Raw genomic sequence first — 24,812 nt, forward strand, 5'->3', positions numbered from 1 at the left:
CAGGGACAAATGTTTCATTTGGTCACTGAATGTGCTGGCTCTGTCCCAACAGTACCTTTGCACCAGCTGGAAAATGCAGCCCTTTTCTCGGAAGATGTTGTCCTTAAAAAAAACACAAAAAACCTGTTTAATTTTTATATCTATAACTTCTTGTTGATTTTACCCTAATACGGCTTTGTTGTTGAGGCTGCAATTCGTAATGGGCGTCTCACGGTTTCCTCCTGCAACCGTGAAGAATTCCAGCGGATGAGAAACGCTGTCTCTGCACAACAAGTTTCTTAGCTCTTTTCCTTTCCCAGGTGCAAAGTCACAAATAGAGATCTGCACACTTCGGTCCTGACGGCTTGGCTCCTGCGGCTTCAGGAAATCGTATTAGCCCCACAGAACCGTATCACCTACAAACATGGATTTGGATTCTGTGTTGTTGTTTTTTAAGCCCTCCTTTCTCTAGCATCCTCATTCATTGCTGTCTTCACTCTAAAAGGAAGCTGAACTTCTCTGTCTGTCTGCTTTCCTCCCCCCCCCTTACTTATTTGTGTTTTTAACTGCGTTTCTCTGGAAAGTCTATCATGGCGAGATGGAGCGGGACAATAAAACGCAGTGAGTTATGTACAGACTTTGTAACAAATAGGAAAAACAGGCGCAGTGTTTGGCGCAACAGAAGCCAAAGAATAATGGCGCTCATAATACATTGACCAAAAGGGGGGCAGTGAGTTCGCCTGGACTGTTCTCTGCTCACTGGCTCTAAGCATGCGGCGCTTGGAATCAGGGCTGTCTAATAGAATAATAGAATTGTCGGGTTGGAAGGGACCCTGAGGATCATCTAGTCCAACCCCTTGCAAGGCAGGAATATGCAGCTGTCCCCATTCAGGGATCGAACCTGCAGCCTTGGCGTTCTCAGCACCACACTCTAACCAACTGAGCTATCCAGCCTGATGGGGCAAGTGACCTAGGTGAGTTTGCCTGGGGTTCTGAGCTCAGGCTACCTATTCTTGGCTGCCCTCTCGCAGCAGCTGAAGCAAAACGGCACTTTGTCATGCTGGCAACACCAACCTACATGGGTTGTTGTTAACCTTTTCTAAAAAATAATAATTGGGGGGGGGGGGAGCAAATTTACCTTGGTGCCCGTTCAATACATGGTGAGTTCGTGAGTGATTACGACCAGAGTCATGCAAGGTGGAGTCTGTGCTGCACAGCAGGGGAATTTATAAAACACTTTAAGAGGTTGGGGGAATTGGCAGGAACTTAATTTCAGCAAGGGTGATCTATAGATCTAAAGGGAATTTGTGCTAAAATTCTTGCATTGTGGCATGTGGGGAAACAACCGCGTTGCACTGTGGATTGCAGTTGCCAGTTCTCACAGTCCCAGACCTTATCTGAGATCATCCTGTCTGCTTATCTGTACTGTATTGTGGCGCCTGTCCATGGAACTCAGGTTGACGTGTGAGGATCAAATAGGATAGTGCCCCCCCCCGGACCTAAGTTAGGCTGAAAGGCAGTGATTGGGCCAAGGGAGACTTGAGCAGGGGTTTTTCTGCCCTATGTCCAACACCACCTTGGTGGATCTGCCACAAACTTTGGATGCAAAAGCCAATTAAAGGTGTCATATTTGCACTTTTCGCCTTTCATCAGGAAAGGAATCAAGCCAGTCGGTTCAGCAGGATCCGCGTTCGAACGGTTGGCTTTGCTGAACATGACCCGCAACCTCCTTTTCTCCGTTCCATTTCCGCCGAAGTCTTTGAGACTCCTTCAGAAGTATGTCAAAAGCTGCGTGGCTTGTGGCCTGCTCCTGTGACCGCCTGCTTTCCTGAGTGCCCTACTCAACAGAGACGGAGGGAATGGCAACACCGGTCTAATGAGAAACCCAAGCTTTCGGATTCTGCCCAGTTGTGTACGTGGCTGAGAGGGAGCTGAAAGCCAAGGGAGAGCCAATGGGAATGAAGAAGTGTCCCTCACGCTCCCTGGCATTCTCATCCCCTCCCTGCAGAGTGAGATGCATGCGAAGCCTGATTTAGCCATGGCCGAAATGCTCTGCGGTCCCCGAGCATGCAATCTATCCCCACCATGCAGCGGGAGCGCGTTTGCCGGATTCCGGCCCGGGGACTCGACTGCAGTGTCCTTGCCAGGCAGACGAGCTGCTCAAGGATGTGAAAATGCTTACTTGCAGTTGTTTTCTACGGAGAGATGATTGATTTGCTCTATCTGGAGGCTTTCGGACCTGGAAACCCGAGTGCAGCAGAAAATGCGCTGGCTGTTTTGGTGGAGCCGGGTGTTGAGAGGACAGACAGCTGGCCGATGACCTCAGGAGAATGACAAATGCAGGGCCAGGTGTCTCGGTCCGCTACAGAATGCCTCCAGCTAAGCCAGGCCCCAGCTTGGAGGAGGGTGGGCGGAAGGAGCTCAGGCCGAGAGGAGGCCCCCAGCGAGCTCCGTTTGCTATGTCTGATGAACAGGCAGGGGCTTGTGTTCGGAGGCTCGGCATCCAGGGACGCAGATTCCCTTGTGAATTTGGAGAGGCACATTTCTGCCTTCCTTTGTCGTGCTGAAAAAGCTGGTTGGAGCCGACCTTGTTGCGCAGCCAAGCGATGGCATGTGGAATGTGGTAGGGATGAGATCACCGCTGTAATCTAAGACACCAGTGGCTGTTCGAAACGCGCACACACACACACACACACACACACACACACACACATAGAAAGAAAGAAATTAAAAAGGCATTTGTTACCCAGCATAACCCATGGGCCTTTCTCAGCAGGGTGTATTTGCACCTGTTGAAAACTTTAGTCGCTTTAAAAAAAGAAAATATGGAAGGAAATGTAAAGTTAGCACTCCCTGCATGTTGAAACAGGAGCACAGAGATTGTGGAGTGAGGAAGCCGGTAACTAAAGGAAACTCAAATGCTGCTTTCAAGTTGAATTATGCAAATCAGTAGTTTTATGCAAATCACTCTGGGGTGCAACCCCCAGAACAAGTTGCTTGGAGGTACGTTTGATCTCTCTCGACTTTTATCCCAGTAAACGTGTTTAGGAGGGGAATAGCAGTTTCTGTAATCCTCCTCTGGTTTTGCCTGGACATGTTTATGAAATCATTTCAGTATCTGGGCTAGGATGGATAGATAATCTTTGTGTGCCCCCTCTGCACAAGAGGTCTGGAGGGTGGCAACACAAGAAGGGCCTTTTCTGCAGTTGCTCCCCATTTGCGGAATGCTCTCCCTCTTGAAGTCCGTCTGGTGCCTTCATCGTACAGTGGTACTTCGGGTTAAGTACTTAATTCGTTCCGGAGGTCCGTTCTTAACCTGAAACTGTTCTTAACCTGAAGACCACTTTAGCTAATAGGGCCTCCTGCTGCCGCCACATCGCCAGAGCACGATTTCTGTTCTCATCCTGAAGCAAAGTTCTTAACCTGAAGTACTATTTCTGGGTTAGCGGAGTCTGTAACCTGAAGCGTATGTAACCCGAGGTACCACTGTATATTCTTAGGCGCCAGACAAAAACGTTCCTCTTTTTGGGCCGATCAATATTCCACAGCCTTTTAAATGTGTTTGTGGGGAGGGGGGTATTGTTTTGTTTTTCTTTTAACTATTTATTTTATGTTTCTAGCCTGTATTTTTATCCTGTAAACCACCCTGAGATCTTAGGTTTACATTTCAATCAATCAATCAATCAATCAATCAACAGGACAGGTTGTGGAGGTAGAATAAAAAGAAAAGGTAAAGGACCCCTGACAGTTAAGTCCAGTCGTGAATGACTCTGGGGTTGCGGTGCTCATCTCGCTTTACAGGCGAAGGGAGCTGACGTTTGTCCTCAGACAGCTTTTCCGGGTAACGTGGCCAGCATGACTAAGCCGCTTCTGGCGAAACCAGAGCAGCACACAGAAATACCGTTTACCTTCCCGCTGGAGCAGTACCTATTTATCTACTTGCACTTTGATGTGCTTTCGAACTGCTAGGTTGGCAGGAGCTGGGACCGAGCAACAGGACCTCCCCCTGTCGCAGGGATTCAAACCACTGACCTTCTGATCGGCAAGCCCTAGGCTCTGTGGTTTAGACCACAGCTCCACCCACATCCCTGGAAGTAGAATAGAAACATTAATAAGAATGTGGGGTTGCAGAAGCACGTGGGGCAGGAGATCAACAGTGGGAGACCTGCCGAGGACAAGGTAGAAAAACTCCGCAATTGTTTGTACCATGGGGGTCTTTTTTATCCTATATTTGTGCTAAAAGTTCCATTTGTTCCAACAAGAGTCTTGGGCCAGGCCTGAGTGCAGGGGCCAACCTACCTGTCTCCTTCTGCCTCCTCGGACTCTATGTCGCCCCTTGTAGAACTCATCAGGAAGGAGGAAGAGGTTGGGAGGTAAACTAGACTTAATGGTCTCTGCTTCTCACTGGCACTGGCTCCAAATCGTGTTGACCTCCCTGCCTTCCACCTTACCTTTCCCCAGTGGGCACCAGCAGATGTATATTGATGACACTCCTCTATAAAATAATGATCATGGCAATGATGACAGCAATAATAGTTGTGGTGCGCCCTTCCCCTGGAAGCAGGCCTGAACATTGCTTGGATGCCTTGTAAGGCTTTTTGCTGATTTGTGTTGGCTGTTTACGTGCAGGACCAAGGCAGGTTTTGTCTGGATCAATCGTCATAGCAAGCTTCTTTTCCCCTGCTCTGGAGGGTAGGGCTCGAACCAGTGGCTTCAAGCTACAAGAAAGCACATTCCGACTAAACTCCAATAAGCACTTTCTGACAGTGGGAGCTGTTTCAGTACTATCCAAGGCAACACGATGACCAAGTGCAACAATGCAATATCAATATAAACTCTTGATATAATCTATAAGGAACATTGAACAATATGAAAAACTCTTGATGGATTCTCTTGAAAACATAGAACCAAATAAACATGAGTCTTTGAAAATCTTTGTAGACTATGTAAGTCTCTGAAAGAAGCAAAGGGTCAGATTCTTATCTGATGAAAACAAGCCATAAAGTTTCAATAATTCATTTGCAGTTTATGAAGCATTTCTGTATCCTTCTGCTGTGCTGAAGAAGAATTCTGCGAAACAGTGGGTATATCCAGAATCACTGTTCACTACGTCTGTTTGCGGACCACTTCGGCAGCGTTGGGCATCATAAAACAAAGCTTTACGACTTGTTTTCTGACCCTTTGCTTCTTTCAGAGACTTGCATAGTCTACAAAGACTTCCAGAGACTTATAAGACTTGTGTTTATTTGGTTCTGTTTTCAAGAGAATCCATCAAGAGTTTTTCATATTGTTCAATGTTCCGTATAGATTATATAAAGAGTTTATATTGCTATTGCATTGCTGTACTTGGTCATCGCAATGCCTTGGATATTACTGATAATTGTTTGCAACACAGTGGGAGCTGTTTGACCGTAGAAGGTTGTGGACTCTCCTACCTTGGAAGTCATTCAGCAGAGCTTGGATGGCCATTGGCCGTGGATGCTTGAGTTTAGATTCCTTCATTGCAAGGGGTTGGACTAGATGACCCTTGGGATCCCTTCCAATTCTATGAGTCTACCCCAAGGGAGAGGGCAGGAGGTAGGAAGAACATACTTCTGCATTTTTCTCCCACTTTAAAAAGCTGCCGTACTGTCCCGCCCCCCAGTTTGTGATGCTGAGGTTAAATCAGGGAGCCAGCAACGTTTTCCAGTGGGTGTGCCACTTTCTCCCCTCCTGTCAAACAACCGGCAAATGAATGAATCTTATCTTCCCCATGCCGCCTGTTAAGACATCTGGACAGCAGATTTTGAGGAGGGAAACATCTGCATGCCAAATACTTGCAGATGTATGGTGCACTGTCGACAGTCTATGTGTAACGCACGCTTTCAGGCTGCCCAAGCAAGGACAGGATAGGGCAAATGATGCTTCCATGTTTCCAGGAAGAACCGCTTTGCCTTTTCAGAGCTAGGTCTGGGCCCTGCTCCGAGAGAGACAAAAAGCTGTCACGTGGCACTGCTGATCAGTTTCCCCGAACACAGGCTTTCAAGACCTTCTGTCAATTTTGCACTAACACCAGCTATTCCCCACTAGGGCTGGGCGATATCTGGTTTTCAACATCACAATATGTCTGTCAGGAGTTCAGCCTACACTCGAGTAGGACCCTGGTAGAGACACATGCCCGACTGGCATGTTCCCTCCCTCCTGGTTGATTGTTCGGGAGCTTCAAAAGCTTTCTTCTGCCCGAACATCACAGCAACCGATGCCAACCGATACCGGCACACTTAGGGATCCGCAGAGTTTGCACACCATGACAGACCTCAGCAACTCCGCATTTTGGCTAATCTACTTTATTTACATATAAACACACATGGAGCACTGCAACATGGCTCCCTCTCTCTGTAGCATCAGACAGCAAAGAGAAAAAAACAAAGGACAATAGTGCCACTTCACGGAACACAGTAATACAAACTTCCTGTCTCCTTCACATCCCACTCTGTGGAGTCAAAACATACACTGTCATGTGATAGACAAAAATCCCATGACTGCGATCACGGAGCAGGAATTCTAATAGTGTCACCAGGTAAACATTGCTATATACAGTGGTGCCCCGCAAGACGAATGCCTCGCAAGATGAAAAACTCGCTAGACGAAAGAGTTTTCCATTTTTTGAGTCATTCCGCAAGACGAATTTCCCTATGGGCTTGCTTCGCAAGACGAAACGTCTTGCGAGTTTTTGCGAGTTTGTTTCCTTTTTCTTAAAGCCGCTAAGCCGTTAATAGCCGCTAAGCCGCTAATAGCTGTGCTTCGCAAGACGAAAAAAACCGCAAGACGAAGAGACTCGCGGAACGGATTAATTTCGTCTTGCGAGGCACCACTGTACCAATATATCACGATGTCTGAAATAAGGATGGAGCTATGCAGAGTCATTGGCTTCACGGTTTCCCCCATTGTTATTTTTGCACAGCACACGGAAACACATCATGATTCACGATATACTGCCAGGTCAACAATTATGAAACCGATATAACAATATGGACTTCAAACCATATCGCCCGGCCCTGTTCCCCAGTCCTTCCGGCTGTCACCTACCTAGTCAGAGAGGAATGGGACCCACTGAGACTGAGGGTGCCTTCCCTACCAGTCCAGGACTGGTAAAACCATGGCTGAAGAGGGCCCCCCAGACTGGTCCCCAGTTTGCAGCAGACGGCTGGCATTTCTTTCTAGACAGCACTTCACTTATTCCAACGAATAAATATTGGATTAAACCTCCTACTGGCTGCTCAAAACAAATATTCACAATTCGCACATCTTGAGCAATTCAAGATGCCTGCCAGCAAACTAGGTTTTCTGTTGGGGTGTTTTAAGAAATGTGCCAAAACCAGTTTCTTTGCCATTTGAAGCGGGCGCCTTTGGGTTTTGTTTTTTCTTCCCAGAGAAACCAAAGGAAAGGATAAAATGTTTCCTGGGCTAGCAGGAAAGCAAATTTAATTTTTAAGGGGTGGAGATATGTTCTTGCCTCCCGTGTACAGAGTCTTGCATGTGAGGAAGCAGATTTTTGAAGCACGCCTGAGAGATGCCCAAAGGCTGGCATGGCAGTTGGGTGGAGGAATGGCTTGACTGCCCTTCATTGCTGCTTTTGTTGTTATTTTTATATAAATTTATTTATTTGGTTTCCAGATTAGAATTTTACAGTCACATATCCAGTGAACAGGGACGCGGGTGGCGCTGTGGGTTAAAACCACAGAGCCTGGGACTTGCCAATCAGAAGGTCGGCGGTTCAAATCCCCGCGATGGGGTGAGCTCCTGTTGCTCATTCCCTGCTCCTGCCAACCTAGCAGTTCAAAAGCACGTCAAAGGGCAAGTAGATAAATAGGTACCACTCAGGCGGGAAAGCAAACGGCGTTTCCGTGCGCTGCTCTGGTTCGCCAGAAGCGGCTTAGTCATGCTGGCCACATGACCCGGAAGCTGTACGCCGGCTCCCTCGGCCAATAAAGTGAGATGAGCGCTGCAACCCCAGAGTCAGTCACACCTGGACCTGATGGTCAAGGGTCCCTTTACCTTTACTTTATCCAATGAACAACATAAAAACAAGATTGCAGAGAATCTCCTGGACTTCCTTCCTCCCCTTTGTGGGTCCTATTTTAATCATTTCCTTCTACATCTTTTATAATACTCCAAATCTTTTATCTCTCCATTATATCCAAAATTCACCATTAAACTACAAGTGTTATTCCAATCCTCCTAACGATTTTAACTGTTTACAATGATTTTTAAGATAAGTTATACATTTCCCCCATTTCTTATTCAAATTTTGGTCTTCCTGATTTCTGATTCTTCCGGTCATTTTAGCCATTCCGGCATAATCCATCAACTTCATCTGCCATTCTTCTCTGGTAGGGACTTTATCTTCTTTCCATCTCTGGTCCAATAGCATCCGTGCAGCCGTGGTTGCATACATAAATAGTCTTTTCTGCTCGGCTTTGGGTTTTTTAAATAAAAGGTTATTTTAAACATTTTTTTCAACTCATTATATATCATTCCCCAAAATTCTTTTACTACCTTACCACGTACGATAAAAGGTGCCTTCTTTTTCCTTACATTTCCAGCATACATTTGACCCTCATCGTATGTTATTAACTGGGGGAGTTTGCCACTTCCAGATCCGGGGCTGCCCTCTTACTCAGACGGCTATCGGAAAGGATTTGATAAATTAACAGAGAATCTGTTTCTTGATGGCTGCTTGCCAAACAACACCTTTTTGTGTTTGGAGGCAGTGCTGGCGATCGGATTTTGAGGGCCCTGCAAAACCGAGAAAGGTTTTATCCTGTTGGAGTGATTGAAAAAAATAACTTAATCATTTGCACGACACTTGTGGACTAAAAAAAGCAATAGTGAATACCGCTGGGATTCGCTTGTGTGACTTTCATTCCTGATCTCTGATGAACTTGTGCTTTGTGGCCATTTCCGCTCCAGTCTCCCTTTCTGATGGAATTGCTTGGCATGCCTACCAGCGAGTAATCACAGGTAGCTTTCTTCCATTTGGGATTAGGATGCTGTGCCTTGTGATCCCCTTAGCATTTGTTTGTGGGCAGATTAAGTACTCCAAGGGAGTGACGAATTTCCTTTCCCTTGGAAGGAAGCGCAGAGATCTCTGGGTGCCTCGGCAAGTGTAGGGGCATGACCCCCTTCTGCCTCTTCCGCCGAGACACTGCAGCAGAAGAACTGACCTTGGGCGTTCGCCCTCCCCGTTCTGTCTACGTAGCATCTTCACAAAAATAACCAGGTTAGAAATAGTGCTCGCGTCTGCCTGTTCTGTTTATTAGGTGCAAGACACAGACTTTTGGAAAACTGTAATTAATCAATTCATCCTTTAAAGCCCCCCAACTTAAAAAAACACAAAGAAACAAAAATTTATTGGTTTTGAAACTAATACAAGAACCATTAAACACTTATTCAGCAGCACATTTGTGTAAACGAACGAAATCAAGACCGGGTTATTTTCTCAGTGGAGAGGTTAAATAATAGGTTTGAACATTGAATATGTATGTAAGCTTATGTCTAAAGTCAGTGGACAGACCTTTTTTTCTTTAATGCTTTTACAACATTGGCGGGATCTTCCTGCTTATGACATCTGCCCTGTAAAAGCAGGCTTCGTTTAAGCACCCTTCACGGAAACCAGCTGTAAATTAGAAGATGCAACTGTTTGGCCTGTTTTACTGGTGGTCCCATGTTCTCTCCCCAGCCAGCACTGCAGCTGTTTCAGGTTTCTCGGGGAAGAGAGAATCTGTGGGTGGGTTGCAAGTTTACGCTTGAGCTGCCAAGTGGAGAGATGGAATGACCCCACCTTCCCAGGAGCAAGTTGGACCAAGATGGGGCGAAACCAAAACAGCAAGTCGTAATCTTGCTGGTTTGAGGTGGAACTGCGAAAGCTGGTTTTCATTTGGGATTCTGGTGTCTGTGAAGGGCTGAGACAATCAGCTGCCCACTTATGACAGGATAACGCCTTACGATAGAGATAAGCAACTGACAGCCAGGGAGCAGGGAGAGGGAGGGAGTCAGGTCTTCCATGGGCTTCCCATCTGGCTTCCAATATACAGTGGTGCCTCGCAAGACGAAATTAATTCGTTCCGCAAGTTTTTTCTTCTTGCGAGTTTTTCGTCTTGCGAAGCACGGTTTCCCATAGGAATGCATTGAAAATCAATCAATGCGTTCCTATGGAGACCGTCCGGGGACAGAGGGGAAGCGCCGCATGCCTTCCCCTCTGTCCCTGGACCTGTTTAAAGCAAGGGGCGGCGGGGAGAAGATTGCTTCTCCCCGTTGCCTGCCCCGCAATCTCCGGGGACAGTGCTGCACTTCCCCGCTATCCCCGGAGCTTGCGGGGCAAGCTTCGTTTTGCGAAGCAAGCTCATAGGGAAATGCGTCTTGCGAAGCGGCTAAGAAAACGAAAAACTCCTTCGTCTAGCGAGTTTTTCGTCTTCCGAGGCGTTCGTCTTGCGGGGCACCACTGTACTCCCTCATCTCTGTTCATTAACTTCCAGCCACCTTCTCCCAAACCAAGACATTGGGTGGGGTGTGAAAACAGAATTATAGAGCTGGAAGGGGACCTGAGGGTTATCTAGTCCAACCCCCCTGCAAGGCAGGAATCTCAGCTAAAACATCCTTGACAGGTAGCCATCCAACCTCTGCTTTAAAACCTCCTGAGTCCATCACCTCCCGAGGGAGTCTCTTCCACCATCGAACTGCTCTTACCATTGGAAAGTTTTTCCTGATGTTTAGTTGGAATCTCCTTTCTTGTGAATTGAAGTCATGGGTTCGAGTCCTACCCTCCAGAGCAGGAGAAAACAAGCTTGCTGCATCCTCCATGAGCCAGCCCATAAGATATTTGAAGATGGCTGTCCTATCTCCTCTCAGTCTCCTCTTTTCCAGATTAAACATCCCCATCTTCTTCAACTTTCCTCCTAAGGCTTGGTTTCCAGACCCTTGATCATCTTGGTTGCCTTCTTCTTTACCTGTTCCGAGTTACCAATAACCTCCTTAAATTGTGGTCCTCTAGAAGTGGTTCGACTCCCATCAACCTCAGTCAGTGTGGCCAGTTGTCAAGGATGATGGGAGTTGTAGTCCAGCTACACCTGGAGGGCTACAGGCTCCCCACCCCAAAAGGGCTCCTCTAATTATTCCCTTCCTAGCATAAAACAGCAGCCGAGGCCTTGGCCAGGTTCACCTCTGCTGATTCCCACACGGAGGAACCCTTGGGTACGGGCATCCATGGTGCATCGTAAGGGCACTGCTGTGCCAAAGCAGAGCGGGAAGGTGGCCAAGATCCCTTTGCCTCTGTCTCAGCTGGTATGGGAGTGAGTCAGAGGTGACCCTTCAGGTGTTGCTCGATTCAAAACACCATCCCTTTGAAAAGATTGTAACAAAACCAGCTGCTCATCAAGGCTCAGGCTGTATTTATGGGGTGACAGCGTTACTGAGCAATAGTATCTGTGCATTGTTAATATGAGAGCCAGGCTATAGGTTATAAAGGAGAAATAAGCAGATTGGACCCACCAGTTGTAAATGTTGGGACAGAGGCGATGTGAGATCCCCAGTGGGGTGGATGTCCAGCTCTTGACATTTACTTCCAACTCTGCAAATCTAGGATTCTGTAAGCTCTGTGTGTCATTAGTACCTCTTTACAACCATAACGAGTGCTTTAAAGACTTCCCAAAGCTGGGCTACACAACAGATGAATAGATTTTATGTTGTTGGGCTCTTTCCTTCGTAGCAGCTTTGAAACCGTTTCAATCACATTCATATGAATATTGTACTGATGGGAGCGATTTGGGAGCAGCTTAAACTTTCCATCTCCTTTCCTGGATATGCGAGAAAACGTTGGACAGGCATCTGTTGAAGTTTTGGGTACTGGGCATCCTGACTCCATGCAGGAGGTGGTTGAACCAGGTGAGGCACCGAATATGTTCAACCTCTCTAATTATGGGAATGATTAATCCAAGAAGGAGAGTTAAATCAGATTTGGTCTCTGCTGTTTCCGATTCCGAGGTTTTGAGAAGTGTCCAGTGTCTGTGGCAGTGTATCCAGCGGTGGGAACCAGAGAAATTGGCTTTTCTTTCAATTCCCATCCCGGAGCATGAAATGCTTGTTTCTCAGCTCAGACAATGCCTTTCTTTGTTCTAGGTATCTAAACCACGTCCGAGCCGCCTCCCCACAAGATCTCGCTGGTGGCTATACTTCCTCCCTTGCCTGTCATCGAGCCCTTCAAGATGCCTTCAGTGGGCTATTTTGGCATCCTGGCTAGGTTAGGAGTAACAGACACTGGAGCGGAGCGAGCAAAGCAAAAAACCTCAGGTGAAAATTGCTGCCGTCTGCACTCTGGCCAGGCTGCCGCCTGTCTTTCCTTCCTTTTTTGTGTGTGAAGCCAGCTGCGCTTAAATATTAAAAACATGATGTACAGAAACTTTCTTTTTAAAATGGTGGTCATGTTTCTTCTTCTCTGGTGGAGTGAGGGTAAGGGTGGGAAAGGCTCTAGTCACTTTGCAGCTAGAGGCTATTAGAAGAGATAATGATTTTGTTTTGTATGTTTTGAGGTTTCAGAACCAGACTTGTAAAAGATTTTTAAAATAAAGTCAGATTGTTGTGATTAAATTCTGCAGATTCTGCCGCTGCACTTCAGGGTTTTATTTGCACAAGCACTGAAATGCTACTTTTATATTTTGTAGCTCTGCAGTAAGGGCAAAGTTCTTTCATCTCATAAAACTGGCAAATGGGAGTTTCCTTCCTTGAAGTATGATACAAGAACTGGATATGGGACTGATTTAAGAACGTCTCATCTTTCCTGCTGTAGAATAAAATTGCAAGGGTGCCATCATGCTGCAGTTTGCATGGCTGCCTATATGATATATTGCCTATATGATGACAGAACCGTAGTGGGGGCAGGCAAGCCACAGAGGAACAGACAGGATAGGACAGGGCAGCTCCTTTGCCACCATCACACTCATGTGAGCGCCACTGTTGTGGCCTTAGCAGCATACGAGTACATTGGAAAACACAACTAGGATTGTCATCAGTATCACTTGATACCCTTGCTCTCATTTTGAAAATATATCTATCCATATTCTTCAAATAAAAAAAAAAAATTGATACTGTATTAGACTATACTATGCTGAAATCTTTAAATGTTTGTCCTTGAATCTTCCTGCATACCTGCCTTCCTCCCCTGTCACACCAGTGTGCCGCACCACACCTTTTGAGAACCACTGATTTAGACAGTACTTTGGAGAGTTGCAAGTGCTTCGTATCTAAGCCCAATGCCTGAATTAATGGCGGTTGCAACTTCCGGATTTGCAACCCAGTCTCTTAGCCACAACCCTATACCACTAAATATGCTAATTTTAATTCAGTGGAATGATGCAGAGTGTCAGAAGGACAAGCATCAAAAAGATTCTCTCCCTTTCCTCTCAACAGAACAGAAAAGCTATTCAGAGTCTGCAGCTTGCATCATAACCTCATAATTGTACCAGTTGTTCTTTTCTCCCAGGGAATACAATAAATTGCAACTCAGCCACTCCAGGGCCTGTTTGGAAAGTTCTTGCTTCTTCACAAACAGCAAAGCAGCTGCTTGATTGGTTTTTATTATATTGTACATTGCTTTGAAATCGATGAAAATATAAAATAATGAATGAAAGAAATAAATTTAATGATGGCAATGAGTTACTTTGGACAGCAGTGCAGGCAGCACCTAAATATGCCTCTGGACATTTCTCAGGCAAGGCAGATTGGTGTAGATAAGCACTGTGTTCAGAATGACTGCTGATATTAATTTGGGATGATATTGTTTGTTTATTTATTTAATTGACTTTTACAGCCTGCTTTCTCCCCACAAAAACCTTAAAAGTGGCTTGCTCAAAAATAAAATTCACTAATAAAAATAACTATATTTAAAATATAAAAGACAGCAGCATTAATATCAACATTTAAAAATAATAATTTCACAGTGCTCTCTGAAACAAAATAAAAAGGGGGTGGGGAGAGAGAGAGAGAGACTTTCAGCATCTATCTAAAGATGGGAAGGGAAAGATTTGGATAAATTTCCCAGAGAAAATTCCAGCGTTCTAGTGCCACTGTCAACCAGGCTCTGTTGCTAGTACCCAGCTATCAAATATCTGCTAACAACAGGCTAGAGAGCAGGTCCTCTGATGCCAAGCTGAAGACCCAGGCAGGTTCATATAGTTCAAGGTGGTCCTTTAAAAAACCTGGTTCTGGGTCATTAGAGGGCTTTAAAGGCTTACAGCAGCACTTCCACACTGTGTGTGTTGCGGAGAGAACCAGTTGGCTTGGGTAGGTCTGGGTTGCAGAAGTAGACCCAGAATGTGTTTCTGTCATGATTCAAACATGGGCAGGGCTGGAATCCGGAGTCGGCTTTAGCTGCACTCTTTCTGTAGTCTGTATCCCAGCTGGGAGCCCACTGCCAATTCCTGATGCTCCCTTGACCTGCTGCTGTCGCCACCTTTTTGTCACCTGCTCATCTAGTATGAACACAGTGATGGCCTGGGTTTCACCTCATAAGAGAACCTGCGCAGGAGGTGGTCAGTCTAAAAACATGTTCATCTGTTTATTCAATTTAGACCCTGCCTTTCCTCCCGAAGCAGCCCAGGGGCAGGAACAGGTGTTGTTTCAAGGCTACCAAAGACACAGACTGTTTCACCTGGTTCCTTTAACCTCTCACCTCAGTTTCTCATTGGCTGGGGAATGACTGCACGCAACCTAAACAGAAGATGCTACCAAGTGTGGCAAAATAAACATTTAATATTCTTTTTTTAAAAAAAAAAAATGTACCCCATCCAGCTGTTACAGAATTAAAAAGAAGCAAAGATGATCAGGGCATAATCAGCACAGCAGCTGTTAATACCATTTTTCATAGGCTGTCCTTACAAGTTCTGATGAACAAATGCAATCTGCTTGCCTCCCTTGAAAGATGGGAGTTAAAAGTTCTGCATAGACATCATTTCTGGAATGGTACCCACGAAGTCTCCTAGACCATCAGGTTATTTTTTTCTTCAAGGGGCTCTTCATTTGGACGCAGGCGTTTAGATGCTGGTTCCTGGGGATTATCTGCACCTACAAGTAAAAGATGCCAGACTATCTGAATCAATATGGATCTGGAGGCACATGTGGATTTCTAGCAGTTTAGGGGGAGACCCTTAAGTTTTTCTCCCAGTCCCCTGCCACACAGCAGCCCCCTGACTTTCATGCAAGTGCCAGTGGCCTGCCTGTGGCTGGGCAGTTTTGTTGGCATCACAAAACACGTCTGAAAGTGGGTTTGATGTGGCATTAAAAGCAGCCTGGTTCTGTGTGTGGCAGTGGATACACATGTTACAGCGACAGCAGGCTGTGTGATGATGTAGGCAGCACAGTCAAGAGGCTGCCTGGAGGTGGGGAAGGGTCCTAAAAAAGGAAGCTGGGGGGGGAGGGGGAGCAGGAACCAAGGAGCAAAATTAAAACCACACTTTCAAACTTGTCTCACGTAAAGCGGCTGTGGAGACAGGAGGGGTAGGTGAGGTACAATAAAGGGACCCTGGGACAGGATGCAGAGGAATTGTAGCTCTGCCTCCATTCCCACCACAGCTTTTCTTGCTGCTGCCGAAGCTCAGGAACCCTCTGCAGTAGCAGAACTCAATGGGAGGCAAAGGGCCTGCAGCTGGAAAGCGACCATCGGTGACACCTCAATGCACACCTGCAAAGCTCTTAGGATTTGGGGTCATCTGCAGCACAAAACTTGAGCAGGAACAAAGCAAAAGGATTTTACTAAGCATCCGAGGCACTGACAACACACTTGCAACATGCCCCAAGACATGCAGCCACATCACAGGTTGTGAACTTCCCACAGGGAAAACTGCACATAGGTCATGCGTGCATACACACACATTTGTTTCCCTATGTATTCACGTGCTGAGAAACCAGGACTGGCTGCAGCTTGCATGTGCGCCTGTTGTAACACATTATTTATTTGTGACCTTTATGCTTTTCCCTCCCTAGAAATACATTTCCCCTCGTCCTCCTATGCAGATTAAGGGCCACCATTAGGGCTGGGCGATATATCGATTTATCATCAAAAACCGGTTTGAAGTCCATGTCGTGAAGCCAGCCAATGCTGTTTTTGATTCCTGCAGCCCTGTTAACTCTGCCTGCTCAGCTCTCCTCTGCCTCCTGCAGGGTGCAGCCATCACAAACACAGGCGCCAGCAAAAACCACGATGCAGGAAAAACTGTGAAGCCAGCCAATGCTTCTGCATATCTCCATCCTTATTTCAGACATCGTGATATACTGTTATATCACAGTGTTTAACTGGTGATATATCACAATGTTGAAAACCAGGTATCGCCCAGCCCTAATCCCCATTTCAATGTCCGATCTGAGGCAAAGGATTCACAGGGGACCCTAAAAGCTTGCAGTAGTCCTGCCTCTTTCTTTGACTCTCTTACCTTTCAGAGAAGACAGCGGCTTGTACAACACCTTGGATGGGAGGCTGAAGCTGATGCACATCATGTCCTTATTGGGCGCTACGTTCCTCACCAGCTCCACAGAGCAAAGGCCCTCTAAGGAGATTCCCAAGCAGGCTTCGACTCTCTCCTGAACATCTTGCGCAGGGTTGTCATGCTTGGAAAAGCAGTAGCAGTGCACGGTGGGAAGACTGGTGTTGCCCGGCTCTCCATCCAAGAGGTGCCTGAAGACATCCAAGAATTCAACTGCCATGGCTGGCAAGTTCATGACGATGTGCAGGCAGCTGTTCCGCTCCTTCAAAGAAAGCTGTCTGGTCAGTTCTTCCTTCACCGGCTCCTCCAGGAACTGCCTGCCATCCATGTTGAAGACCTTGACTTTTCTGTCCACTTTGTTTAGCTTACAGTTGTGCTGCAGCCACTTGTACGAGTCAGGGTTGAGGTCGTTTGCAAACACAATGCAGCCCTTCTTCGCTGCAGGAATCGCAAAAGGCCCCACCCCGGCGAAGACATCAAAGAGAAGGTCACCTGGCTTGAGGAGGCCGACGATGCGCATGTGTTCTGTGCAGAGGCGGGGGTTCCAGTAGACTTTGGAGAAATCAAATTCATACATGATATGGTGCTCCTTAACCTGCAAGAGTTCAAAATATTGGCATGATCGCTAGCAGGCTAGAATCTCTCTGGTCCAGAATTCCCCAGTAAAGGATGCCTCACACATTTTATTTTGTAGTCATGAGATGCTTTTGAAGATAAAATACATATATGTGCATCACCTTCTATGAATGACATCAAGATCTATCCCATCAAATATCTTTTGCATATGCAAAACCTACTATCAGTGACTGAGAAATGATCATGCCCCTAGCCAAGTGTACAGTGGTGCCCCGCAAGATGAATGTCTCGCAAGACGAAAAACCCGCTAGACGAAAGGGTTTTCCGTTTTTCGATGCACTTCGCAAGACGAATTTCTCTATGGGCTTGCTTCGCAAGACGAAAACGTCTTGCGATTTTTTTCGCTCTCCCCCCCCCTTTTTCTAAGCCGCTAATAGCCTTTTAGCCGCTAAGCCTTTAATAGCCGCTAAACCGCTAATAGCGCTAATCCGCTAATAGGGTTGCTTCGCAAGACGAAAAAACCGCTAGACGAAGAGACTCGTGGAACAGATTATTTTCGTCTTGCGAGGCACCACTGTACTCCATGGGTGAAAGCTGTGATACATGTGGGTACCATTCAGAAATGGTGCTGTATGTTTGTCTTTTCTAATCAGGAATCAGATCCCAAGTAGAAGACATGACATAAGTCCTAAATCTGTTCTGGGATCCCCCCCCCCCAATTCTCTAGAGCAGATTTGGGGACTGCATGGAAGCCGGTCTTGATGTGCAATTGGACAATAATTTAGTTGAATGCCACCCACAGTTTCTTCAAACTAATGCACAAGGAAGACAATGTTTTCCCAAAGAAGCAAAATCAGCACCTGGTTTCTGAACTGGTTCTAAAATTCAAGAGTTCATTAGCATCTTTGATTATGTGGTTTTAAAAAAATTAATATACGTCTATACATTTGACCACCACTAAGCTACGTTCTTCCTACAAAAGTCTTATGAACAATTGTGATTTCATTTAGGCTAGACTTGGACATCTGGGAACACACAGAGACTGCCAAGTCTATGGAACAGAGAGGAATAAAGAATTAATATGTCAGACTGTATCTTTCTGCAATGTCTGCTCTTTGCTTTGTCTGCTTTCTCAATGTTAGATTTTTAATCCCCCTTTTTTGTTGCAAGAAAATATTATTAAAAATTCCTGGTACCTTTGTGATCATATTGGCCTCCTCTCCAGCTAATACCTCCATTTGAAAATTCCGATAAGCATTATCTATGGTATTGGTTTTATTTACAGCGCAGGTGATTCCTGGATTCTTGTCAAGGATAACTTGACCTGAAAGGCAGAGAAACGGGCTGTGAATTTGCTTTTCAAAAAAGCAGGCATGTGATTTAAACGTCTATGATACAGACTCATAAAGAACATATAAAATAAACCCCACTCCATTTCCATTAGGCTGTTGCTTAAATTTTTTAGTGAAGAAATGCTGATTGCCCTTGCCAAGGAATGTGGCCCAATGCTTGCCCTCCTCTAGCCATTAATGAGTTATCAGTAGGCCTTTACGAATGGGAGAGATCACTTTTGTCTCTCCAGAATTTTTGCGACATTATAGCTTAGATCTAGTCATATCCACACCATGTATTTAAAGTACATTTAAATACATACTTCAGACATACTTACGTACCCTGCTTCAGAAAGAAACAGCTCAGTCATTTCTTAGGAAATAACCAAACAAGACTTCTCTGATGTAAGTCTTAACCTACCAATTATGTGTTTGTAGGGCAGCTGATGGTCCCTCAGATTCAAGTGAATGATGTGGCCAATTCTGCTGAATGCAGTGGTCACTTCCTGACCTTCAGGAAGCACTGCCTGCAGAATTTCGTCCACCTTGAAATGGTCGTATGTCAGTTCCTGGTTATACTTGACAATCTCAGGGCTAATGTTAAAGCTCTTCAGGACCTGTTGCTCAGATTCGCCCAGGGAACAGCTGTCGGATATGGCATGAGGATCTAGCAAAAGAAACTTTCTGCTTTCATCTTCTGGGTCTTCAACAACTCTCTTGAGACCTGGGCGCTTCAACAGCACTCGTTTGAGAGGCTTCTCCAGCTTGCTCAGGAGGTCTTTGTTAACTTTCAGAGCTGGGATGACAACATTCCTTTTGAAAGCAGCTCGGTCAAGGGTGGTCATTCCACGGACCCTGGGATGCGGCGAATGCAGGTCAAGGTCAAATTTCTGCTCAGGTACCTCCGGCATAGTGCACAAACTATTTCTATGAGCGGCTGCAAGATGTCCAGGCAGCCGATTAAGAGGCTGACCGCAAAACGTCCAGACTGCTGGAAATGATGTATTTGAGGCAGTTGTTCCAAAATATTTCACTTTCAGGAGGCTAGCAGGCAAGCTGTTTAATCGCCTGAAAATCCTAGAAGGGAAATCATTCACTTTATAGACATTATGTAAGCATTCAATAAAAAAATGGGGAGGGGGGAGAATGCTACAAATCCACATGTCTGTACAGTTCTCATAAAATCACTTGCACTTGTATGAGATTATTCAAAACTGTCCTACATAACCCAAAGATAACACTGATGCAGCAACGAATTAGAAGCTTGGCAGAGGAAGGAGTTTTGGGCTTGTATACAAAGTAGTGCTATGTGAACTTTCCTAAGCACAAGGATTCCTGCTTGTGCAACAGAATATTCTCCCCATCTCCTCCTGTTTCCCCCCATATGCCACCTACAACTCTTCTAGGTTCCTGCAGCCCAGTGGAGCAAATCTGGTACCCGAGATTTTAGCCCTGTTGTCAATGGCAGAGTGCAATCCTAACTGTCTAATCAAAGGTAAGCCCTATTGAAATCAGTTACTCCCAAATAACTGAAGTTAGGACTGCAGCCCTGGCCCTGAAATGTATGCCATAACAGGTGAAGGCCTCACTAAACATGTGCAGAGGATTTTTCCTTCATAGAATCATAGAGTTGGAAGAGACCACAAGGGCCATCGAGTCCAACCCCCTGCCAAGCAGGAAACACCATCAGAGCACTCCTGACATATGGTTGTCAAGCCTCTGCTTAAAGACCTCCAAAGTAGGAGACTCCACCACACTCCTTGGCAGCAAATTCCACTGTTGAACAGCTCTTACTGTCAGGAAGTTCTTCCTAATGTTTAGGTGGAATCTTCTTTCTTGTAGTTTGGATCCATTGCTCCGTGTCCGCTTCTCTGGAGCAGCAGAAAACAGCCTTTCTCCCTCCTCTATGTGACATCCTTTTATATATTTGAACATGGCTATCATATCACCCCTTAACCTCCTCTTCTCCAGGCTAAACATGCCCAGCTCCCTTAGCCGTTCCTCATAAGGCATCGTTTCCAGGCCTTTGATAGCAGCTGAATAACCACTTCCTAAGAACCATCAGCCTTATCCCTGTACCAAGTAAAGTAAGAAGGTGCCTCTGGTCACAAACACAGGGATCTTTAATTTGGGCAAAAGGCTTTCTGGATGGTTAGAATATAAAACTTCCAAATAGCTTTGTGTTTCACCGAGTTTCTTTTTAAATCAAAACTTGATTTAAAGAACACGAGAAGAGCCCTCCTGTATCTGTCCAAAACCACACATCCTTTATCACACAGTGGCCAACCAGATGTTTTTGAGATGCCCATAGATAGGGTGGAAAGGCAAAAGCCCTATCTACTGTGTCCATATCCTGCAACATTCAGATGTGTATATACATTCACTTCCTACACTAGGCCTCCCTTAAGAGTTCTCAAACTAGTTTGTGAACTTCATGCAGGTAGCCCACAGAATGTCCATGGATTTGTGGTTGAAAATGAGGCACGTCCATTGCATTAAATATTCACATTGATTTTAATTGTTTTTCTGTTTCTTTTTAAATATATTATATTTCATTGTATTGCAATTCTATGAAATATTTTGATTGTGTGATTTGGGTTTAATTTGGAGATTGTTTTCCCACACACACAATGGTTCTGTCGCTGATATCTCCTTGGGAAATGAAATGGGGTAGACGGGTATTTTAAGTAAATACTCTTAAGAGAAGATCAGGCATAGAAAAACAAGTTATGTGAGGAAAAATGGAAACAATTGGGTATGTTTAGCCTGGAGATGAGAAGACTGAGAGAGAATGGGCCAGCACTCTTCAAAAGTTGGCCATATAGGAGAAGGCAAAGAACTTGCGTCACATGCACACCATAGATTAAAAAGACATTTATACCACTTCAACCATCACGGCTTCCTCCCAAAGAATTATGGGAGCCATAGTTTGTTAAGGGTGCTGCATATTGTAACGGGGGGGGGGGGGTAGAGGACAAACTACAGTTCCCAATATGGCTATATTCTGAAGGCAGCCCTGTATCAGTAAGCTTTTTATGTCTGATGTTTCGCTGTTTTTCTTACTACAGTGGTACCTTGGTTCTAGAAGTTAATCCATTCCAGGAGTCTGTTCAACTCCCCAAACCATTCAAAAACCAAGGCGTGACCTCTGATTGGCTGCAGGAGCTTCCTGCACTCAAGTGGAAACTGTGTTGGACGTTCGGCTTCTGAAAAACATTCACAAACCAGAACACTTAGTTCCGGGTTTGCGGTGTTCAGGAGCCGATTTGTCTGACAACTAAGCCGTTTAAGAACCAAGGTACCACTGTATTCTGTTTATTTTTATTCTGTTGGAAGCCACCCATAGGGATATAAGCAATATATTATTATTACAGTGGTACCTCGGGTTACATACGCTTCAGGTTACAGACTCCGCTAACCCAGAAATATTAACTTGGGTTAAGAACTTTGCTTCAGGATGAGAACAGAAGTCGTGCAGCAGTGGCGTGGCGGCAGCAGGAGGCCTCATTAGCTAAAGTGGTGCTTCAGGTTAAGAACAGACCTCCAGAACAAATTAAGTTCTTAACCCAAGGTACCACTGTATTAATAATAATAATAATAATAATAATAATAATAATATTCCTCCAGGATCGAAGGCAGTATGATTCTGAACGCTAGTTGCTGACAATGCCAGGTGGGGAGTGTGTTGTTTCACTCAGGTCCTCCATTCTGGCTTTTCACAGGCATCTGGTCGGCCATTTTTTTGAGAACAGGGATGCTGGATCTAGATGGGCCTTTGGCCTGATCCAGAAGGGCTCCTTCTTTTCTTCTTACCTTAAGTTGCAGAACGGTAAGATCTTTTTGCCTGAACATTACATTAAACACCTTGAGGGCAATAGCCAGTTGTGGCAATGCAGCCAATTCAGCCTAGAAGTCGCTGGGCTTCTCCCTGGCTTGGGATCTTCAACCTTCAACCAATGTTTAATTTTTTTTGGTATTAATATTATCTTTTGACAATATGTAGCAAAAACCATTATACATCATATAATGGGCAATCCAGTCAGATGGGTGGGGTAATAATAATAATAATAATTTTTTTAAAAAATATTTGCTTCTCATGCAAAAAAGTGTGCGTAATAAAAAGAGGAAAAAGCAGAAAAGAAAAACAAAACAAGGACCTATTAAATGGGGGAACATAACAACCAAAGTCAATTTAGGTTGCCTTGGGCGAGATAAAGTGACAAACACATTTAATAAATAATAATAGTGACAACTGTTCTGGAGGCTAGGACCTGAACCAGCAGTTTCAAGTTAAAATAAATGAGATTCTGACTAAACTTCAGGAAGAACTTTCTGACGGTAAGAGCTCCCTCAGGCAATCTCCTTCCTTGGAAGTTTTCAAACAGAGCTCAGGTGGGGCATCTGTCACGGATAATCTTTTTGAGATTCCTGCATTGCTGGGGGTTGGACTAGATGTCCCTCGGGGGTCCCTTCCAACTCTGCGAATCTATGAACTCCGTGTGTCATTAGTATATCTTTGCATCCATAACCAGGGCTCTAAATGATATCCCGACGCCTCTTCACTATGCCACAGATCAGGGTTTCCCAAACTTGAGGCTCCAGCTGCTTGTTGGTTTTTTGGACTACAACTCCCATCATCCTTAGCCAGCAGGACCAGTAAGCCAGGGACGATGGGAATGGTAGTCCAAACAAAAAACACAACCCCCGTTTGGGGAAACCCTGCAATAGGCGATGAGATTAAGGCCTGCTGGGGGTGTTCTCGCCCTGCGGTTGCTGCGCGGAGCTGAGGCCGAGGCCTAGTCGGCCTACAAGAAGAAGGGCCCTTCTTCCTCCACGCTGCAGGGACGCGTGCCTCTGAGCGCGCGCAGAGTGCATTTGCCTAGTCAGACGAGGGAAGGAAGAAATAAAATTAATATTTATACCCCGGTCCATCTGGCTGGATTTCCGCAGCGGCCTCCATAAAAACAATAAAAAGTCAAGCATTAAAACCAAGCCCAAAACGGCTCCCCACACCCCCAGCCCCAGTTGGAAGCGGCGGGGAGCCCCCAGCCCCTTATTTTTTTTTAAACGGGGCGCCTCACCTCATGCCGGCCTCTCGCCGCGCCGCATTTCCCCTCAGCTCGCCGAGGCCCAGCCTCCCCGCCCAAGCGCCGCCCTCGAGTAGCGCGCCCCGCCCTGTTTCCTCTCAGCGCCCGCCGGCTCCTCCCCGGCCCCGAGGACGGGGCTTCGGTCGGCCTCCCGCCGCTCTTGGGACTTCTCCGCTCCCTTCGCCGCCATGGAGGAGCCGCGGCTCGCCGGCAGCGTCAACTGCGAGCCGCGGGGGTGGTACTTGTCGGCGCAGGAGCTGGAGGACGGAGCGCCGCTCCTGCCGCCGCCGCCGCCCCCGGGCAGGGTGTGTGTGGGGCTGGGGCGGTGGGGGGGCGAGAGGGGAGGCGGTGGGGCCGGGCTCCCCCGGGTTGTAGGGCGGCTCCTCGCTCAGCCCCACAGAGCAGGGCGGGTTGGCGCTTCCCGCTTTCAAATCCCCTCACAGTGAGGGGTGCTAAAAAGAAGAAGAAATTGTAATATGGCTTGGGGATTCAAAAGATATTTCGATAATAGTAGTAGTAGTAATAATAATAATAATAATAATAATAATAATAATAATAATAATAATAATAATAATAATAATAATAATTTATTTATAACCCGCCCATCTGGCTGGGTTTCCCAGTTTGGTTTGGCTTGGTAAGTAAAACGTGTATGAAATTGCCTTAGGAATCATTAATGACTGCCAAGTCCTTGCAGTTCTAAATCAGTGCTATTCGTACTATTGGTTTCCCCCCCTCCATAATTTTTATTAAATTTTCTGTTTTACGATTTAGAATACTCATTTAAACAACCTTAAGATATCAGTGACTTCCCTTCTTCTCTTTCCATGGTTCATATTGCGTAGCGCAAACCTTCATATTTTATATAAACTAAATCATTGAGTATTCCATTATCAGAACCATGAAAACTTGTTTACGCTGTTGAATTAATCTTCATGCTGGCAACAACCCTGTGAAGTACGTTAGGCTGAGAGAGGGAGGGTGACCTCCAAATTGCTGAGTTGGGCATCATGGCTGAGTAAGGATTTGAAACCACTTCTTCTTTGAAGATACCCCATTCTGTGTCTTCGAAATCGAAAGCCACGTAGATTGGGCACAAAGATTTTCCCAGCTCAGCATTTTACATCTCGCTTTGCACAACGCCATAACATATACTCATGGTACTCATTCCACGATATTTAGCCCTATACTCAAAAGATATTCCCCGTGTTGCCTGGCTGCTCTTGAAACCTATAGGAAGCGGACAGACTACAGTGGATGCTTGGGTTGTGAATGTGATCCATGCGGGAGGCACGTTCGCAACCCGCAGTGCCGCGTCTGCGCACGTG

The 24,812-nt window shown here is 45.8% G+C and overlaps 3 protein-coding genes across 5 annotated transcripts in view; 2 read left to right on the forward strand and 1 right to left on the reverse strand.

The window, feature by feature from the left end:
- MNAT1 (MNAT1 component of CDK activating kinase) overlaps positions 1-12,603 on the forward strand; it is a 141,706-nt gene extending 129,103 nt beyond the window's left edge. Inside the window, exon 8 of the mRNA XM_081194089.1 lies at positions 12,136-12,603. Within this exon, the coding sequence (XP_081050215.1) occupies positions 12,136-12,256 (121 nt within the window). The 3' untranslated portion in view covers positions 12,257-12,603. The remainder of the gene's footprint in view (positions 1-12,135) is intronic.
- A 2,140-nt stretch (positions 12,604-14,743) lies between these two features.
- TRMT5 (tRNA methyltransferase 5) lies at positions 14,744-23,617 on the reverse strand. 2 transcript variants are annotated; one of them, XM_081193112.1, is made up of 5 exons: positions 23,479-23,617; positions 18,819-19,474; positions 18,263-18,390; positions 16,440-17,085; positions 14,744-15,075 (listed from the first exon to the last, which is right to left on the reverse strand). In XM_081193112.1, the coding sequence occupies exons 1-5, from the start codon at positions 23,481-23,483 to the stop codon at positions 14,990-14,992; spliced, it is 1,521 nt and encodes a 506-aa protein (XP_081049238.1). In that variant the 5' UTR covers positions 23,484-23,617; the 3' UTR covers positions 14,744-14,989. The 2 variants fall into 2 exon arrangements, with proteins under 2 accessions (XP_081049238.1, XP_081049239.1); XM_081193113.1 differs by lacking the exon at positions 23,479-23,617 and adding an exon at positions 22,211-22,231.
- Positions 23,618-23,652: 35 nt separating this feature from the next.
- SLC38A6 (solute carrier family 38 member 6) overlaps positions 23,653-24,812 on the forward strand; it is a 52,730-nt gene continuing 51,570 nt past the window's right edge. Inside the window, exon 1 of one of the 2 annotated variants that reach the window (XM_081193307.1) lies at positions 23,653-23,789. In XM_081193307.1, coding sequence (XP_081049433.1) covers positions 23,673-23,789 — 117 coding nt within the window. In that variant the 5' untranslated portion in view covers positions 23,653-23,672. Of the gene's footprint in view, positions 23,796-24,812 lie in introns of both variants that reach the window. The other variant, XM_081193306.1, reaches the window with a different exon arrangement.

The sequence above is a fragment of the Podarcis bocagei genome (genome assembly GCF_964188305.1).
Source record: "Podarcis bocagei genome assembly, chromosome: 1".
Lineage (NCBI taxonomy): Eukaryota > Metazoa > Chordata > Lepidosauria > Squamata > Lacertidae > Podarcis > Podarcis bocagei.

Excerpts from the sequence above, each read along its gene's own strand:
- TRMT5 (XM_081193112.1), bottom strand. Across the intron at positions 18,391-18,818 it reads GCCCTACAAACACATAATTG|GTCAAGTTATCCTTGACAAG; the intron begins GTAGGTTAAGAC and ends TCTGCCTTTCAG. Across the intron at positions 15,076-16,439 it reads GCCGCTGTCTTCTCTGAAAG|GTGCAGATAATCCCCAGGAA; the intron begins GTAAGAGAGTCA and ends TTTTACTTGTAG.